The sequence below is a fragment of the Marmota monax genome, unplaced genomic scaffold (genome assembly GCF_021218885.2).
Source record: "Marmota monax isolate L192 unplaced genomic scaffold, Marmota_monax_Labrador192_F-V1.1 WCK01_AAM20220418_F8-fsc00044, whole genome shotgun sequence".
NCBI lineage: Eukaryota > Metazoa > Chordata > Mammalia > Rodentia > Sciuridae > Marmota > Marmota monax.
Window position 1 is genome coordinate 12,693,296 of NW_026695198.1, and position 20,906 is coordinate 12,714,201.

At 40.8% G+C, this 20,906-nt stretch overlaps 1 protein-coding gene across 1 annotated transcript in view; it reads right to left on the bottom strand.

Moving 5' to 3' along the window:
* Sulf1 (sulfatase 1) overlaps positions 1–20,906 on the bottom strand; it is a 177,586-nt gene that overhangs the window by 72,745 nt on the left and 83,935 nt on the right. The window contains 2 exon segments of the mRNA XM_058573980.1: positions 3,519–3,750; positions 4,068–4,140. Coding sequence (XP_058429963.1) covers positions 3,519–3,690 — 172 coding nt within the window. The 5' untranslated portion in view covers positions 3,691–3,750; positions 4,068–4,140.

The window sequence follows — 20,906 nt, forward strand, 5'->3', positions numbered from 1 at the left end:
AGACCTTTTTTTTTTTTTTGTATTTTTTTACTTAGAGTCAGAGTCTCACTGAGTTGCTTAGACTGAGTCACTAAGTTGCTGAGGCTGGCTTTGAACTTGTGATCCTCCTGTTTCTGCCTCTTGAGCTGTTGGGGAACAGGTGTGCACCACCATGCCAGACCCTGAGAAGTCTTTCCTGAACTTTGCACCCATGGTTTTCTATGTTACATCTTCTTATGCCAGTGAGGAAATAAGGCCCATCTGACATTCTGTTATCTCTCTCCCACAGCCTAGAGCATTATTATATATTTACAGGTTGTTTTTAGGAAGGGCTCACTGAATGCTTGTTGATGGACTAGTTGATGTAAAGGAAAGCAGCCAAATACATAGCCATGACGACTTGGACCTCATATAGGACCTGGATTCACTATTTACTAGCTCTTCACAAGCTACTTGACTTCTCCGAGGCTCATGTATAAATTGAGGAAAGAGTAACTACTTCATAGAGAAATTAGAAAAGATTAAATGAGCTAATGCATAGTGTGCTATCTGGCTAGAAAATCAAGGAAGGAGGTAAAGTCAAGTGTGTAGGAAACACCCCAGTTGACTGAAGCAGGTTTACAACCTTTTACCATTGTATCCACATGTACCAACAGAAGCCACTACTTAGTATCTACTCAGTAAATATTTACTGAATAAATGTGATCTATAAGACAAGGCTAAAAACCTGAATTGTATTTTAAAATAAATTTATCAAATAGCTCCTTGGTTTATTTTAAAGACAGTGCTGTGTGTTGAAGAGGTAAAGAGTGATGGATACCTTCTTCATTCCTGAAAATTGTGTTAGCTTTTTCAGGCCCCTGTGAATCTGTGCCAAGTTTCTTTAGCACTTACATGTTCCTAGTATAGTCTTACATGGAGACTGCAACAACAACAACAAAAAAACCCTGCCTGTGGGAGACCAACCTTGCACTTGACTGAGTCACACTCCCCAGCTGGGTGCTGAGGCGCTCAGTCACAGAAATGTGGCAGAGCTTTCCCCACCCTTCTTGGGTTCGAGGGTCGGTGTCTTGTGCATGGGTGTGTCTTGCTACAGCCCCAGGGTGAAGCTATGCTCACCTGTCCCTTTGTAATATAACCCCTTGCCCTGTTTAGGATAGAATCTTCCATGGAAGTGCCTTGTGTGTGTCCCCTTCTCTTACTGTGCCCTTGGGTGTGGCCTACCCAGGTGTCAGTCAACCTGCTGACAGTGGACATCATGAAGATAGACTCAGCCCCCTGAAACCTGACCCCTTGCCTCATTTGAATAGCTTCTCCTCAATAAAAGGGATCAGCACGTGCTCTCACTCTCTCTCTTTCTGCGGACCCTTAAGGTCAGAGGAGCCGTCACAGCAACCCCAAAGAAAAAGGTATTTATGTCTCTTGTGTGGTTATTTTGTGCAGCCCAGTCAGCCCAGTTCAACTGGAGTGACCCCTGAGCCTTTTCGTCTCAAAAACAGAAACCCCGGCACCTGCCCTCTAGTGACTCTAAGCCAAATGGAAGGGACAGACATGGAAGATGATGAAGAAGGACCATGCCGGAGGCATGTCCAAGGGGCATCAAAACCACCCTCCCCTTTAGCAGGGTCCTGCTAAAGGGGAGGGTGGTTTTGATGCACGGACACTATACCAGAAACGGAGGCACCTGAACTGTGTCATGAAGAACAGAGTTTCTCCACCTGAAAAGGCAGCAGGGGCAAGGTGCACCAGGGACAGAGGTGAGAAATGAAGCCACCAGACATCTTCAGGGAAGTGAAAGTTGCTCCATGAAGCACAGAATGAAATGGTAGGGGGAGACCCTTAGAAACAGCAGGGGATGGATATAGCCTAGAACTCATTGGCCTGCAGAAGAGAGAGAGACTGACTTCCCTTGGCAAAGCAGAACCAGAAAGGAGACTTGATCAGATACTCTCAACGGGGTGAAGACTGGGCCAAGACTGGGGAGGACAGAGGCCAGGTCATCAGCCACAAGGGCAAAACTGGGGCCAAGGGGAGCCTCCACTAATCTCAGCTGCAGTGAAAGGAATGGATGGGGGAGATATTAAGGAAGCAGAAACCAGATGACTGTCGTGCATTTCCTCGCTCCATAAGTGAAGGAGAACGTCAAAGCCAACAGCTACATACATTCTAAAGTTGGATGTACAAGACCTTTTCATTTTGGTATGTCACCTGAAAAATCAAAAACTCTATTATTATTAATTATTAAAAAAAAAAACTGAGAGAGCAGACAGCAAACTGACAATTTTCAACAATTTTGTCCCCTGCTGGCTTTTAGTGCATCTGCTTCCAGTTGAATCTCGGGAGTTAACTTTGTTGAGATTTCATGGGTTGGTTTCAAATTGGAAATCAAAGTCTCCACCCATGCAGATCAAGTTCTAGCATGAAAGTATCCTTAAGAACCCGGGTCCAAAGTCCTCTGCTGATACCACATCTGAAAGATGTTACCCATGGTCAGGTTGAATGTGATGGGTAAGCACAGCTGAGTGATGCCCCACAGTAAGCATCTAGGGTTGGTCTAGGAATGGAAATGAGAAGTTCTGGTGACAAGCTGAGGAGCAGCTTATTATCTATCTTAAGATACCCTGGACGATCTTAGTCATAGAACTATGGACAAGACCTTAGGGCTAGACCATTAAAGGAGGCCTAAAACCCAAGCATGGTGGTACACACCTGTAATCCCAGCCCCTTGGGAGGCTGAGGCAGGAGGATTGCAAGTTCGAGGCCAGCCTTGTCAACTTAGCAAGGCCTTAAGCAACTTAGTAAGACACTAAAATAAAAAGTCTCAAAATAAATAGCAAAATGGACTGGGGATGTTGCTTAATGGTAAAGTGTCCCCAGGCTAAATTCAATACCAATTAAATAAATAAATAAGGCAAGAAGACAAGAAAATCAATCAGAAGATAATTTTAAATTGCTAGATTTTGGCACACTTTCCCAGGTGGGCTAATTCTAAAAGAACTATCCGTAAAGCAGTAATAAGTGAATTACTTCAAGGATATGTAGAACATGGTACATTTCAATTACTTAATAATTACTGTAACAAGCTGTGAATAAGTAATTCCACTCTCAAAACAATAACCATTGAAAGTTCCTTTAGGATCAATCTATTTTCATAGACATTGAAGCTATTGCCAGAACTCGCATTCTCTTTCAAACAACTTTGCCCAGATATTTTATAAATTTCTAGACCTAGAGTTTCCAAGGTGCACAGTCAAATCCTTGACTTCCAGATCATCAAGGCTAATTCTCCTCATCCATCCTTCTGTTTTGTAAGGCCCCTCCCCTGGCTGTTTCAAAAGCTTAACACCAGACAAGTAAGGTTGAAATACGAACCAAATGCTGTTTGGAATCTATGAGTTCACTGTATAAACTAGACTGTTGGTGGAGGTACCGTATATAAGTGCAAACGTCCAGAATGCTGGCTGAGTGTCCCTGGCAAGCCTGGGGCTCTGAAATCATTTGAACAAGAGACTTAACAAGTGAAGAATCCAGCATCTCACCCAGCTCCACGTCCTGATCATCAGTAAGCACAAGGATAATGTTGGGTCGAATGTTTTTTCGTTCCTGCTGTATCCGTCCTCTGAACCTCGGGGATCTGACAGTTGAACATAGGGTTCCCAGCAATTCTGTGCCCAGGACAGCCAGCACCAGAGCACAGCAAGAATACTTCATTGTATTTGGTCCAATGTCTCAAAACTGACAAAATGTCTCACTCTCCTGAGTTCTGGCAGTCTGGGTAGCGAAGAGAAAAAAGAGAGAGGGAGAGGCTAAAATGAAATCCAAACCCCAAACACAGTTACAGAAAAAAAGGGCTACAAATAAGTCAGACCTGGCACATAAACTGGCAGTGAGCTGCTCATGAGTCAGAAGTAGCAAACCTCACAAGCGTTGGATCGTTTTTTTGTTTTTTTTTTTTAAGCACTTGATTATTTTGCAAATTCACTTTTGTCTTTTATTCTTGGTCCAACTTTTCCTATTTCAATTCGTTGCCAAAGTGTAATTTCCAGCACAGAGCTCAAACGTAAAAGCTTTCTGACAAGAGCTAATACCTTGAATTAGGTATCCTGGTTGAATAATCAATTTCTAGACTCAGAGGTATTCAGAATATCTGCAGATGGAGTCCTAGAAGGGGGAGGGAAAAAAATACAAAGGAAACATCAATCAAGGGTTTTTAAACAGATTTTTGATTTGAAGTTGTCTCTTGAAACAGTACAAGATATGTGTATATACTGTACAGGTTTTTTTTTTCTTCTGTTCTCCAAAGGAACAGGAGGAAACATGCAAAACTGCTAATAAATGACTCAGATAATATCTCCGTTTCCTAATCAGCTCCATAAAATGTGGTAAGCATATCATCCCTGCTCACCCTGTAGCAGTACTTTAAACATCCCCAACAAAACTCATGATTGATGAGGAAGACTCATCGTGCCTGAGAAACCACAGTGCATAGGTGTGTGTCTGCATATGGGAAGGGCTGGCGTGGGGGGGCAGGTAGGGGGAGCATTAACTCACCTGCACACGATACTGAGTAACTATCAAGCAGAATGAACCACAAAGCTGTCATTTGTCATCTGTATTATGTCACTCATTACCCAGGAGAGTCCTTTCTGCTGACAAAGACTTCATAGTGGGTGCGTGGGAGAACCGCCTATTCCAGCCTCCGAAAAGCTCCTAACTGTCTCCCATCAATCACCAGGAGAAAAAGGTGCTTCCTCCCGGCAAGGCTAGTCGCTTTGTCCAGCCCGGTTCCTCGGCTCTCGAGCTGGCGCCCAAGTGGACTGAGCCCCCTTTTGAGTGTCAGTCACTAGCCTTACTGTTGTCAAGACCAGGTTTGGCACGGCTAGCACAGGGGTTTGGCTTTGCTGCAGCAGATCTAAACCTGCAAAGCAAGAAGACTGATTGGCTGTGAGGCTGGAGGTTACTTCCACATTAGGAAGTAAATAAATGAAATCCAGAGAGGGAGTGCAATAAAGGAGAGTTTTGAAAGGGTTGAAAAAATGCCCCTCTCACTTTGGAACTCCAATCTGCAGAAAGCTCTTATGTTGGACTTTTGAAAGATAGCAAAGGGGTCATTAAAAACAAAAAGAAACAAACAAACAAAAAACCCACCCCATCTTCTCTGGTATGTCAGGAGGGAACCTCTTTATGGGGAATTTAGGTTGCTGTAAAATTAATTAGATAGCAGTCTGCTTCATCAGCCACTCTGTCCCCACACACCTGAGGATCTTTATTTTGATCTGCAACAATAAACTGGCATCAGATAAATACGCATAACTAATCAGGCATAAGCAGCACAGAGCAGGAGAAAAGGGGCTCCATCATTCATTCATCTCCGTGCTCTAAATTCTGGAGGGTGATGTGGGAGAGAAAGAAGAAAGAACAAAGAATGTGTACTGTTTACCCTTGCCATGCACATTATACAAAGACGCACACATACCCCTATTATTTTAAAACTTTATGAGCTGTTTTGTAAACAGTTTTAATGCTTTTCACTTTGCAGCCTGTAATTACACTGTGTGTGTGTGTGTGTGTGTGTGTGTGTGTGTGAGAGAGAGAGAGAGAGAGAGAGAGAGGGACCCAACATTCAACAAGAAATATCCTTTAAATAAAAATCTAGTGTCCTGGCTAGCTACATTATCTTCAGAGTAACAAAGAAGACAATTCCAACTGATCTTGTAGTTCTAGGGAGTAGGGGGATTCTGGTTTTGTTTTTTGTTTTGGTACTGGGGATTAAACCCAGGGGTCCTTAACCACTGAGCCACATCCCCAGCCATATTTTTTTTTTTTTTTTGAGATAGCGTCTCTAAGCTGCTTCCGACCTCTCTAAATTGCTGAGGCTGGCCTTAAACTTTTAAACTTATGATCTTCCTGCCTCAGCCTCCTGAGCCATTAGAATTACAGGCATGTGCTACCATACCTGGCATCATTTTTTCTGTTTGTTTGTTTTTTGTTTTGTGATGCTGGGGATTGAACCCAGGGTCTTGTGCATGGGAGGCAAGCACTCTACCAACTGAGCTATATCCCCAACCCTGATTCTGGGTCTTTTTCCTTAAAAACTCAGGTTATTCCAGTGATTGGTGTGTGTGCTGAACACTGAGAGCCTGCAATTATTCTGCACTGACTGGTTTCCGTGCATTTGTTTTCAGTCATGAGAAAACTGATACAAGCACCAAAGACAGGAAAATAAAAGAAATAATTTGTCAAACAATGGCTTGTTTTCCACAAAGTGTGATCAGGCCTAATGGTTAAATGAAGACATTTCTTAGAGGATTGGTCCTTCAAGCCCCACATCGTTGCCCACCTCTCAAAGCCTGAAAGGGTGTGTGTGAAGCATCACCTAGAGTATCAACACCACTGTGCCCACATGGAAAGGACAGGTTTTCACCACACCAGAGGAAATGGTGGCACTAAGCCATCAGCCACACATGAAACGGAAAGTTCTTGACAATTAAGATCCTGATAACATTCCCTGGCACCCAATCAACACCACTAGTCATTCTTTATCTTATTTCCTTTACTTCTTCCTTTAGGAAAAAGAAAATTAGCTTTAAGGGCACCTTGCATAAACTACATCAGAAATCATTTCTCAATAGAGAAAGGAAAACAAACTAGATGTAACTTTTCCCTGTTTAGGACCTTTCATCCTGATGAACTAAAACGTGCAGGAGATATATATATATATATATATATATATATATATATATATATATATATATATATATATATTTTTTTTTTTTTTTCTGCTTCAGCATCTTTTTTTTTAACTTAAAAATCTGTGTTTTAATCAACTAATAAAAACTGTTCATTTTATGGGGCACCATGATGTGCTGTTTTGATGTATTTGCATTATGGAATGATTGCATCAAGCAAATGAACATACCCCACAGCTCACATATTTATGTTTTCATAGTAAGAATATTCTCTTAGTCATTTTGAAAACTTCAATACATTCTTAATAACTGTGGTCTCCTTGCTATGCAATAGATCTTGAAAATTTATTCCTTCTGTCTGATCAGAACTTTGCACCCTTTGCCTCCATCCACAGTAGACTACCAATTCATGGAATTCATATGTAAAACCATGTAGATTGAGTGGTAGAAAAACTGAACATTTGGACGTGTCTGGTTGATTCTTTGTTCCATCTCCTTTGCCTAAAACACAGCAAACACACCATCCTAAACACACTGCACACAGGGCTGAGATGTAGCACAGTGGGCAGAGTGTTTGCCTAGCATGTGCAAGGCCCTGGGTTCAATCCCCAGCCCGGTTGGGGGGTGGGGGTGGGGAATAAAAACCCTACACACAGACAATTCTTTATTCAAAAATGACCTTTTAGAAACTGTCATCCTCTCACTGCTTGGTTTCCAGCTCCAGAAGGAAAAGAAATAAAGACAGAAAACAAAACAAAACAAAAAAAAACCCCTGACAGACAAAACGCAGGACTTGACAGAGGAGACAAGGTTGCGATGTTTGAATTGGATACTTTGTGGTGGACAACAAATGTCCTTAGAGACTAACAATTTGTCTTGAGAAATAGTAGGAAATGAGAGAAATGGGGGAAAAAAAAAAGAGGCTTTCTCACACATGGAAAGTGAGTTTGAAGAATGATGTCGTATTCACCAATTAGGACCAGAATATAAATTGCCTTTTCTGTAGGCTAGAAAATGAAAATCCCAATTATAGTTATGGTCATTGGTGTGGAGAGTTCACAGGATTTTGTTGAGGGCAGCTAACCCTGGTTATACATGTGACATTATATGTTTTACGTCATAAATAAAAGAAGTGTGGGGGGGGACTTGCAAGATTTCAAGTCAATTGAAAAGTTTAGTTCATATAGGTTTGTCTAGCAGTACCCCAAACTGAACTGAAGCCTTCGTCTTCCCACTGGTGGAAGGTGACTCTGGCTTCATCAAGCCCCCTTTGAGTGGCAGTTGGTGCTGAGATCTTTGTAATGTTTTGAACAACCAATTAAAAAAAAAAAAAAAAGAAAAGAAAGGGGATGATGGCTACACTGGGGCGTAGCTCAGTGGTAGAGCATGCACAAAGCTCTGACCTCTATCCCCAGCACAGCAAAATAAATAAATTTTAAAACAATGATGGGTAATTAAATAAGTTAAAATAAAGGAAATGGTGGCCAGTATAGTCACAGAACCCTGCTTTTCTCCATAGCGGCTGTTTTCAGTATGTGAATACTGACATGTGATTAGTTTTTTTCACTTTGTTGAAATTTTCACTGATGATCTAAGAACAATGAGAAAACGGCTCTTGGTCTTGGAGGTTTCACACATCATTTAAAATAAAACGCCAGCTTCTCTTCAGGTGAAGCTATAAAAGGATCCATGTTATTAAACCTTGACCTTGAGTACACAACCTTTTCTTCTTAATGTTCTGTCTGATGAGATGGGGGCTACACGTGAAGACACTTGTTGTTTTTGGAAGTAGATGGTTGTCTTGAGGAAGAGCTTATGGGTTCCTGAGCTACAAACTCAACTAGCCATACATTTCTTTATGGGATGCCATTTCTTATTTAAAAGAGTCGATTAGACTTGCTATTTGGCAGACATTTTCTCATATAATGAATGAAATGAAAAAAAAAATACTAGAAAGACTCTCAGTCAATTGGAAAGTTTAGTTCACACAGGTTTGTCTAATAGTACCTCAAACTAAACTGAATGAAATGAGCCTATCAGTTTTATCGATGACAGAAATCTAGCTTCTAGCTTTCAAGGTGAAATTAGACGTTTAGAAAATGCATATCTACCACTGTGAACTTAGCACCCCAAATGTAAAACTTCTGATGGCACTGGTGGTGATAACAACAAATGTTAGTTTTTGATATTGTCAACACTTACAATGCCTACATAATTCAGTGAACTGATATTTCCCAAATGTCTGCAATGCAAAAAAAAATCAGACATGAGTTAAAAAATAGATTCATTCCAAGTTTAAGATGACCACTGGGTTTTAAGGGAAAATTATGTAGACTTTATTGATGTGGTTTCAGATTTCTTACTACAACTAACCTTTAAGAAATTACTGCTTGTCAAGGTTTGTTGTAACATCAACAAATACCTACAAGTATCTGAAAAAGCTATTAAAATACTTCTACTTTCCAACAGCTTGATATTTCAACAGACTAAATGCAGAAACAGATACTGTATATGATTCCAACTCTCTTCAGATAAACACTAAAGAGATTTGCAAATATGTAAAACTAATGCCACTTTATTCACCAATGCTTTTTGGTTTGGAATTTTTTTTTAATGAACACATCATTTAGGGCTGGGGATGTGGCTCAAGCGGTAACGTGCTCGCCTGGCATGTGCGGGGCGCTGGGTTCGATCCTCAGCACCACATAAAAATGAAATAAGGATGTTGTGTCCACTGAAAACTGAAAAATAAATATTTAAAAATCATCTCTCTTTAAAAAAAGTTTTTTTAAAAAGAAACACATCATTTAACATAATGTATTATTGTTATTTTTTTTAGAAAATAAATATATTTTAGCTTTCTCAGTTTGAATTTTCTAAATTTTAGCTAGCATCCTCATAAGGGAAAGTTCTTGCAGGAAGGAAGCCTCAATAAACTTTAATAATATAAGGGGATCCTAATCCCAAAGACTGGAGAATTGCTGACCTACAGTCTACCTGGTTCTACCATTAAGACTTTTACTTCTAGCCTTTAAATCTGGTCCTATTCACAAACTTTTCATTTTTTTTTTTTTCCTTAATGCTTGGAACCGTCCTCAGTCCTAAATTCCTTATCTCACATAGGAGTTGTTGTTCAGTGGAGACGTTGCGTGTGTGTACATATGTGTATGTGGTGCGAGGTGTGTGTCTCTGTGTGTGTGTGCGTGGTATGTATTTATCTCTATGTGTGGTCCGTTTGTGTCTGTGGGGTGTGTGTGTATGTGTGTTTGTGTGCATGCGTGTTTTCTAACTCAGAGTAACAAAATTTCACAAATGAATGCTCACTTATCTAAAGTATGCGAGGTACAGGGTCAGAACAACCCCACAGAAATAAACCTTGTCTGAGATGTGGCAGAAGAACTGCTTTTAGTACAAAACAATGCCACTCCTAGTAGGAAGGGGGACACTGTAACCAAGTGAAACAGCAGGAGAGATTACACAATTACTCAGGGCAGAACACTGAGATGTTGTCAGAGTGAAGAGAACCAGGACTCTTAACTGGGATCCCTGGGATCTGCACCCCAGCCTCCCCTCCCCCACGGCCAATTGACATGCCCTTCTTGGGTCAGTTTCCAAGGCCCTTTCCCCCTGATGTTGGCTTTCAAGTCTCATGTACATGCTGCTTTCTTTAGAGGAAGCCTTTGGGATGCACCAACTCTTTACGATCCAAGTGAAACCATGAAGGAGCTAATTTCGCCTCTTAACAACCCCGCAGCTGGCAAAGTTCATCTATTGTTAATCCCCAGAAAGCCTGTTTCCCGATCTAATTTATCACAGCTCAGAGCAAAGAAGATAGGCAGCAATCTTCTTCTGGAGCACTCACATTTTATCCCCCTCCAGTCATAAATCCTCTTCCAAGGAACAATGACAGCCCGAAAAGCGTGGGCTTCTGACCTGGAGCACCTTTGGGGAAATACTTGGCTAAATAATGAGACCCTCCTTCAGCAATGTTTGCTTTCTTCCCTCTCCACCCTTCCTCCCCTCAACACTTGTGGATTCTGAAATTGGAAGGAACCTTGAAAAGTCACTGTTCTCAAGACTGGTTAGCATTGGGTAGTTAGTTACCCTTGGGTTTGGCAAGAGAGGAGCAGACACTAATTTTTAATTCATTCATATATAATTTTTCAAGTGATCTGTTGCACTGCAAAAATAGAAATACATAAATTAGAGTATTCTAGAATTTCTTTCTGTTTTCCCATGGAGGAAGACAAAGGTAATGGTTGAAAATATGAGGTTACAGAAAAAAAAAATACCTTTGAGGGCTAGTGGTGTAGCTCAGTAGTAGAGTTTTGGTGTACACAAGACCCAACACTAGGGGGAAAAGAAAGAATGAAAAAAAATAATAAAGAAATGTACTTTTGAGACTTAGCTTTAGAAAGGCAGGAATTAAAACCCCATTTAAAAAAAAAAACAAGTTTATTGGGGACGGGGGAGTTAGCTTGGTGGTAGAGTACTTGCCTCATACATGCAAGTCACTAAGTTGGATTCCCCAGGATTTTGAAACAACAACACAAACAAACAAACAAACAAATAAAAAACAAAAAGGAGTTTACCAAAGGCATTTTAGAAAATGCAAAATGTCCAAGACTGAGACTATTTGTCTATTTTTTTTCAAATAGAAATTAGGAAAACAAAGTGATCTAAATATTATGAAAAGAGCCAGATACTCCTAAGGCAGATGCTACAAATTGTCTAAGGGACTCATATGAGTCACAAGTTCCAAGGGTGGCAGTGAGATCCAAGAGAATGAAAGAAAGCACAGACTTTTGGATTTCAAAGAAAAAATAAAATAAAATAGAAGAGGCTTTGGAAACTTTTGTTAATGACAAGACAGTAATCTTGATAAAAAGAACTATTGAATACAGTAATAAGTAATCTCAGCTGGGTCCTAAAGTATATGGTTTAATCCATTAAGTTTGCCTTTGATTAGATATAGAATATTTGTATTGTAGTACTGTGAGACTTTATGCTAGCCAGAATATTTTTTATTTTTATTTTTTGCAGTGATAAACTCCATATATCAATACCTTAATACAATAAACTATATTTGTCACTCAAACTATGGGTCATACTCAGGGTGCAGAGAGTTCTATGCCCAGCCACGCATGAATGCACACTGATGGGGGCAGTTTTGTTGTCTTGTTGCTGCAGTAATAGGACTTCTTAAGAAGCAAAGGAAGAAAAAAAAAAAATTTTGCAGGGATCTTTTCATGGCTTCAACCTGGAAGTGAGCCACTCCACGCCCTGACCCCTGACCCCCAACTTCTGTCCTATGGATTGAGCTCAGAGGTGATTCACTACTGAGCTACATCTCCAGTTCCTTTTATTTTTATTTTGAGACAGGGTCTTGCTAAGGTGCTGAGACTGGCCTCTAATTTGCAATCCTACTGACTTGACCCTTCAACTAGTTTACTTCTAACATTTTATTGGTTGCAAGTGATCATATGGCTCTATTTCAATTTGAGAGGGCCGAGAAATTTGGTAGAGTTGATGAAGTATTTGCTAAGCACTACCGTCAATGCCACAATCATAAAGTTTCAACAGTACCGTATGCATTTATCTTTCTATCATTTGTCACATACACACACAAACATGCATACTTAAGAGACATGCACAAATGTATCAGCACCAAAACACATAATAGCTCAAGTAATGAAGAAACAATTTTCACAGCTTAAAGTTCAACCCTTCTTTTAAGGGCAGAGCATGCAGCTGGATGGTAAAGTACATACACAGCATGTTCAAAGCCCTGGATCAGATCCTCAGCAACACACACACACACACACACACACACATACACACAGATACACATGATTTTAACAGATTTGGGGATCTTTTAGGCATGTTTCATTTTGGTCTTTTTCTTTTTTATGTACATAATCCAGCATAATGCACACATATTTTAAAGTTTCACAATTCTTGTGATACACTTAAGTTAAAGAAAAAATTTTAAAGACAGTTAGATAGTATATCTATACTTCGATAAAACTTCTTCTCCACTTAGAGTCAAACTCTATGAAGGAAAGAGGAATACCTGATCTGACCATATAAATTAAACCACAGTCAAAGAGAATCACACTGGCCTACTTTCTAGGCTCTCGGGCTCACCAACAATGTAATGCTCTTTTTACATTTTGTAAAGGCTTAAACACAGCAGATCCTCGTTCTGGAGATCCTGCTGGCCCCACACAAGGTGAGGATCAAGAAATGGAGCTCTGAGAACCAGAGTGTGAAGGATGAATACACATTTCAAAAGGCAGGGAAACAGACTTCTAGGTCCCAGCTCAAGAGAATTCTAGTTAGCTCAAGAAAAATTTGTGGAGATTAGTCCTCCCCTTGTGCAAAGTTATTACTTATAGGAGAAATTTTTTAAAAATTCCAACACCCATGCTAAAGTCAACACCTTTTCTCAGAAGCCTTTTCAAGTAAACCTTAAAGTTCAGGTTAATTCATATATTGATATTTCAAAAAATTCTCCTTCACAAGTTGTACTGGGAAATATTATTTTGAAAGTTTATCTACTATTGGCTAAATATATAATTCTCAGTCTTTTCAGGACAAAAATCACCTTCAACATGTACCTAAATCCTTGTGCTATCTTCAGTTTATTAAGTCTCGTTTAGCTGTACTGTTACCTCCAAATGACTAAAAAGCACAGCTTTACATTTATCAAGCACCAAAAGTAACTCTGCTTAAGTTTATGGTGAAATTCAGGCCTGCAATTATGGAAAATACCAAAGCAGTGGGGCAAATTGAGTAACTAGCAGGCATCTCTAGGTGAATTAATTCATTAATCTTAGCTAGAAAGCAAAATACATGAAGTTGTCTAACTATTTTTATTGACATTTGTATGATTAATAACATTCTTGTCCAATCCAATTGACTGATTTATTTCAAATCACTATCTGGACATAGATATGAATGGATTAGCACCCGAGGAGATGAATTTTCTAAAACCATAAATTCACCAACATTTATGGATTCACATGATGCTGCTTGCATCAAAGACCTGTAGTGACTTGAAAATTAAAATATGACATTGACTTCATTTACTGTCTGTGAAGAAGTTGGGAAGCTTTGTAGCTAATGAAAAAATGTTTATTGTTACAAAAAAGCAAACTTAGTGAAATTTAAGCTATTGAAGAATTTATAGGAAGAAAAACATCATATTAGGACCTTAACTTGCCACTTTTCTGATTTTAAAATAAATCTTCCTGAGCTTCTCTCTCTCTCTCTCTCTCTCTCTCTCTCTCTCTCTCTCTCTCTCTCTCTTCCAATTATACCTACATCCATGGATGTTTTGGACAAATGTATGTTTAATGATAGGTGGACCAATCCTTAGAATTGTCTAGACTTCTAGACTATTCTTAGTGTAACCTAATGGTGTTCCACTTCCAGAATTCACTTTCTCACTAACTACTTTTGTTTTAAAGCTTCATTTCTCAGCACACAGCAGAAAAGCACTTGTCACACAAAGGAGCTGATATAATTAAACCAGATGATGTGCCCCACAAGTAAAATCAGCCATTCATGAGAGCTGGCCACCAGAGGCCATTCCAAACAATGCATATTTCCAAGGCATCTAAAGTAATCCCTTCTTTCTGCTGATTTGGTTTCCATGAAGTCTTAAGCACATGTGTGCTGTGAAAGGAAGGTTTATTAAAACCTGATGTGATATTAGACATTATAATGCAGTGGGGTTGGGCTGAGCTTCTTATCTAACTTTTCAAAAAGGAATGCTTGCAATAATATTTGTAAAGTTTGCAAACTACAAAGATAGATAATGTTTGTTTACTATTTTAAGAAAAACAAAAAGAATGATTCCTTGTTAACTGGATTGGGTTTATATACACAATTTTCATATAAAAATAACAGGAAACTAAAACTGTCTTCACTGACGGATAGATTAGCAAAACACAGGAACAATTTTATAACTATAAATAGTGAGAAGCTTGGGTTTTATAGAAAATTCTTTGTAAAGTTGTGAATTTCAAGTGTATCATTTATCTTGGCCCACAATAATGAAACATTGCTAACATGTGTCGAATAACAATATGTGACAACTTCAGAACTTGGTTGTCATCATTAGTAGAAGTCTTAAAGCTACCAAGTCTGGCTGCCTAAGAAGGTTACCAAGACCCCCAATATTCACCAACACTTCCAGTTCTTGTAGATCTCCAGAAGTTTTGTTCTTTCCCCCCTCTCCCCCCTAGTTTCCTCTTGGTATTTCATTTTAATCATGGGTGAAAATATAAAAGCTCAGATTGGATAGGTTTCTTGTCTTCACACCAGACTACAATAAATCAATGGTTTCCAAATTCACTGAAAAGTTTCCTTCTGTATCACTAATTTTGTGTTGGAATTTAATCCAACTCAGAAATCTTCCAAAATTTGCATAAATTTCTGGTTAATTTTATTGGAAAGTAAAGACACATATGAAAGATGAAGATTCTGACTATGGTCATAATCCAAGTACCATTTTTCTTTTTTTTTTTTTCCAATTCCCTGGCAACTTAGTCGTTGATTCCCCTCCAACCGTTAGATTTCGAGGAATCATTCCTATTCTTCCAAGAAGAAACATCTTTAGCACACTTGGTTCCTGAGTTCAGCATATTGGATCCTTTAAAAGACCTCTGCCAGAGAAGATGGAACCATTCTATCATTAAACCAGAGCCCCAATCTCAAAGTCTGTAATTCTTTTTTTGGGGGGAGTGGGTCTTGGGGATTGAACTCAGGGGCCCTTGACCACTGAGCCATATCCCCAGCCCTATTTTGTATTTTATTTAGAGACAGAGTCTCACTCTCAACACCTTGCTTTTGCTGAGGTTGGCTCTGAACTTGGGATCCTCCTGTCTTAGCCTTCAGATCAAGTTGGTATAATTCTTAAAGCAGGAACTTATATGAGAATCACCTGGAGGTTTTCTTAATTACTCTAGTGTTCTAGATTTGGGAGTGGGGCCCAGGAGACTGCATGTTTCCCAAGTCCCCTGGAAATGTTGACACTGATGGCACTGGTTCAGAGCATAGCAATAAACCCAGGAGCACTACAGAAGGAAAAGTGAAGGACCAGCCAAACAGGGGCTCAAATCGCTATGAGGGTTGTTTTCTCAGAACTTTGCACTGGTTAAAGCACCTGAGCATTCTTAAGAGAGACACTATGGATATTACCAATTATTTCCTAGCTTGCAGGACTATTTTGGAAGGCCATTCTTTTGCAGAGTTGCTGAGAAAGCAAACACATTCCAGCATACTCAGTCTTCACTAGCATCAACAACTGAAGAAGTTAACCATCCAAGAGCCTTAAACTTGCTTCAGCAAATATTTCTAAGTGATCTTTGGAGCAGCTTTCATACGAGCACCTAATATTCCTTCCTACATATTCTATTTTCCTTCCATGTTTAAAAAAACACCGTTCCTCAAATCCTTGAGACACATGAACTAATGGAATGTGATAGTCGCCCAGAGCCATGTTGAAATTTATTACAGTTATTAAACAACTGTTAATCACAAAGATATGTTTATCACCATCAAATTTTATTTTATAACCTAAGGTGAATTATTGCTAGAGAGGAAGAGGCAGAGTGAGTGACTTGGTTTTTGTTTGAATGGAGCTCCTCCTCAGTTTTCAAATTCACTCACCAGGTCTCTGACAATCCCCTGCTCGGGGCCCTTCACCCCCATCTACCATCTCCTATTTAAGAGGCTGGCATAGTTTTATGGCTTTGATCTGGAATGTCCCCAAAGTCTCATTGTTCAGCGGTGGGGCTTTTAGGCAATGATTAGATTATGACCTCACAAGGGACTGATCCATGGATTGCTGAATGCACAACTGGGAGGTGGGATCTACTTGGAGAAAGTAGGTCATTGGGGGTCGGGGGTGCCCTGTAAGAGTTCATCTTTTCTTTGGTCCCTTGCACAGTTCCCTTCTGCATCCTGGCTGCCATGAGCTGTGCAGCTTTTCTCTGCTATGCCATTGTGCCATGGTGGCCTGCCTCACGTCAGGTCCAGAGTGATGGAGTGGGCAGATCGTGGACTGAATCCTCTGAAACCATGAGCCAAAATAAATCTTTGCTTCTCTAAGTTGTATTTGTCAGGTATTTTAGCAACAGTGACAGAAAGGTAACTAGCACACAGATGAATATAGTTACAGTAGGAAACAACTCTGAATCCGTTAAATAATATGATCCGAAAATAAATCAACCCTGTGGGATTCTACATCGTGTACAACCGGAAGAATGAGAAATTCTACTCCATCGATCTATGAAGCATCAAAGTGCATTCTACTGTCATGTACAACGAATCACAACAAATGAAAACTTGAGGTTTAAAAAATATATATCAACCCACTGTGACAAGCAAGACACCATTAGGTACTCTCTGGAACTCTGAGCTAACTCTCCTTCTTACCCTGTGGAAGAGTAAGCAAAGTCGCGAGGCCATGCAGGAGGAGCAGAACAAGGACTAGGTACAGTGACTGAAACACAGGCAGAGTCAACTTTGCAATCTTCCAACATACCATGTCTATCTGTGTGTGTGTGTGTGTGTGTACTGGGGATCGGACTCAGGGGTACTCAACCACTGAGCCAATTCCCCAATCCTTTTAAGTATTTTATTTTGAGACGGGGTCTCACTGAGTTGCTTAGGACCTCATTGTTCCTGAGGCTTCTATATATTATATTAAATATATATATATTTTTTAAACTAATATTTTTATTTGTTCTAATTCATTATACGTGACAGTAGCATACACTTTGATACTTCATAGATAGATGGAGTATAATTTCTCATTCTTCTCTTGATCCTCCTGCCTCAGCCAGCCTCCCAAGCTGCTGGGATTACAGGAGTGAGCCACCACATCTGGCCCAAGATACTATGTCCATCTTGATTCCTGTAACAGCACATTCTCAGAAGCCCAAACTGGGACACAAGATCTGACATCCAGTAGAGAAGGGGAGAGAATTTGGAGGCTGGATTTTTCTGTGGCCTGACTGCAAGAAATAACTTCCAGCAGCTACTGCCAGGGCCTGAGCACCACCAAGAAGGGGCACGTCCTGTCTTCTTTGCCTCCCCTCCTTCTGGTCCTTGTCCCCTCACTCCTTATTTTACCACCTGCCTCTCCTTGTTCATTCTTCAGGTACCACTGCCCTAATCTGCCTCCTTGACTTCTGAAAGTCCCTCACCACCTCCTTTGTTCTCCTGGGTCTCCAAGCTCCACAATTTCCAAAAGGTGGGTGAAACGTTACCCTTTAGCAAGAAGAAACAGTTATTGTTAATATGTGTAGAGCACACCCTCTGATTAACCCTTTCATGATCATTAGATTTCCTCTGTTCCAACCACATAGCTTTAAAATAGGTAATACTAGTATTACTATTTTTTAATGAGAAAACAGAGAGGCAGAGAAGCTAAGGGGTCTGTCCAAACTTACGTAGCAAAAAGTGGATGTGGAACCGATGTGATTCTGCAATCTGTATACGGGGTAAAAATGGGAGTTCATAACCCACTTGAATCAAATGTATGAAATATGATATGTCAAGAGCTTTGTAATGTTTTGAACAACCAATAATAAAAAGTAAAAAAAAAAAAGAGAGAGAAGATCCCACACTCGAGTCTTTGTTCATAACGGTTCCGTTTTTGTGTTTTCTGTTGAAGTGCATTTTCACTGTAAAGATCCTGTAGGTCTAAAAAATTTCAAACTAGCAGAACTAATGGGTAGAAATGTGAAGCCGGGCATCTGCGCTGTGCCTTTCAGTATCTCCCCAGAACAATCCAGGGCATCAGTATTGCAGCCACACACCACGTGTGGCCCCACCCCTTTCACCTTAGGAACAGAAGGGGACCCCTCAGAGCTCGCTAAAACAAAGCAGAGTTGCTGGGTGAGAGAGTGGCCTGGCGTGGTTAAACATGAATATTCAAGACCATGAGTCACAGCTCCATGAATTCGAGGGTCTCCTCTATTTGTATTTAGCATTGTGGAGTCGCGAGACAACTTGCAATGATTAATTAATCCTTGGTACTGAGGCAGAAGGTGAAATAATTTGTGCACAGTCACGAAGTCGGTCATTCTCAGGCTCCCAGTTAGAACTGGAGGGCTTCGTTTTCCAGAGACAGAGAGAAAACTGGACTTGACTTTTCCTTTTGTGCCTGTGATCCCAGAGATCCGTCCCCCATCCCTGAAAATTGTCTAAAAGAAGGGCAGGTGGCTGCCAGCTGTCCTTAACCCACACCCTAATGACATCATCCTCAGTATCTCTAGTCCATGGAAATTTCATCCACTGAGATCTCTCCCTCTTCTCCTTCCCCAGCAGGACCTGTCCCCTGCTGCAGCCCACGGAGGGACACCCACAGGAGCCTCCTGGAGGCCCTGCTTCCTGGCTTGCTGGGTAGAGGAGGCACAATCTGGTTAATATATTGCACTTGGCTGATGGTGGTTGTCTTTCCACCATTTCCTCTTGTGTGATTTTAACTCATGCTATTCACAGAAATACCTCAATTATCTATCGCAGTAGGGGGAAGGAGGGTTTCCAAATAACTACTTAAAGGCTCCAACTTGAGCAAACAAAGAGGAACTATTTTAAGGCAGACCGAAATTAGGTGTGTTCCATAGGGGGCTTCGGGGGGCAGTGGCTCTGCCCTGCTCTGGGCTGCAGCCAGCTCCTCACTCCAGGACTCAGGTCGAGGTAGCAGCCCTGCAGTTGGGAACTCAGAATGCCACTCAAAACGTCTGCAGGGACACGCCTCTGGCACACCTGCTTACCTGCCATTGGTCAAGCGAGTCACTTGGTCGAGCCCAGGTCGGGTGGGGATACATTCTGCTTCCCGGGTGACCCTGATGAACTCGGTTCACTTCTCTGGTAGGGGAGAGGCCGCAGTAATTGAAGGCTGTGATATAATCTCCCATACACACTTTCCAATTAATGACATATTTCCTGGTCTTCACAGAATACTGCAGATGATGTCACTGATTAGTAACTCAGGGTCATCCTTGTTAACATGAATATTGCCCTTGGCTGTAACTCAGACTTTCCCCATGGGATACTGGGAAATAGAAAGCTGTTTGCCCAGTACGTAATTGATACCAGACTGTTTGAAATTCCTTTTTTTCTTTGTGGTATTGTTTTTTTTTTTTTTTTTTTACCTCCTTTGCTATTAGTGGCCACTTCTACTTATTTATGGATGTGCTCACCTCTCACCCCTCCTTCCCTCTTCTAATGGGCAAGGGAGGTACCAGAAAGGTCCTGTGTTGGAGCTTGTGGGATCTCTATTTAAATCAGGTGTGAAGACATGCAGGTGTCCAGGGTGACATGTCGGTGGCACGTTGTGATAAATGTTTGGGTGTGGGTACTTCATAGGCTTGAGATTCCTTCCTGGTTTTGCTTGTATTTGCTTGCTTTTACTGGCTGGCTGAGAGAGTTAGATAAATGCAGTTAGGGAAGACTGGGTTTGGGATTAAGTTTCAAGGAAGCATTCCTGCTTTGCCATTTCCCATATGCAACAGAAATTTTTTCCCCTAGATTTTTTTTTTGAGGGTACCAGGGATTGAACCCAGAGCCACTCCACCACTGAGCCACATCCCTAGTCCTATTTTGAATTTTATTTAGAGACAGGGTCTCATTGAGTTACTTCGAGCTTCGCTTTTGCTGAGGCTGGCTTTGAACTCTTGATCCTCCTGCCTCAGCCTCCGGAACCGCTGGGATTACAGGAGTGCGCCACGGTTCCTGGCTCCCCTAGATATCTGACTAGTCATTAAAGCTACCTGCCTGCCTTGTTTAGTTCCATTTATTCTAATAACACTAAACCTTTTAATTGAGCAGCCCTTTGTTGAGCACCTGCATAAAGCACTTTGGTAGGCACTAGTGAGATAATAGGTGAAGGAGAAAAGAGCCCTGCTTGGGAATGGGTACTTAGAGACAACTCTGGGTATTGCATCCACAGCTCCAAATGGGGCTAGCAACGGCCCTCTTGGTGAAGGAAGGACAGACAGCATACTGGGAGGCCTCAGGGCTCCTGAGAATGTGCAGGAGATTCATTTGGGGTTAGCAATACCCTGAACACCACAGTAGTCTGATGTCCCTTTTTTTTTTCCTTGAAATGAAAATAAACAGCAAAGGTGGATGAAAGTCAAATATTTCCCACCTGGGTATTGGACAGCTATTTCCTAACTGGCACTTTTTCTGTAATAGACATTTGTTTACCTAAGC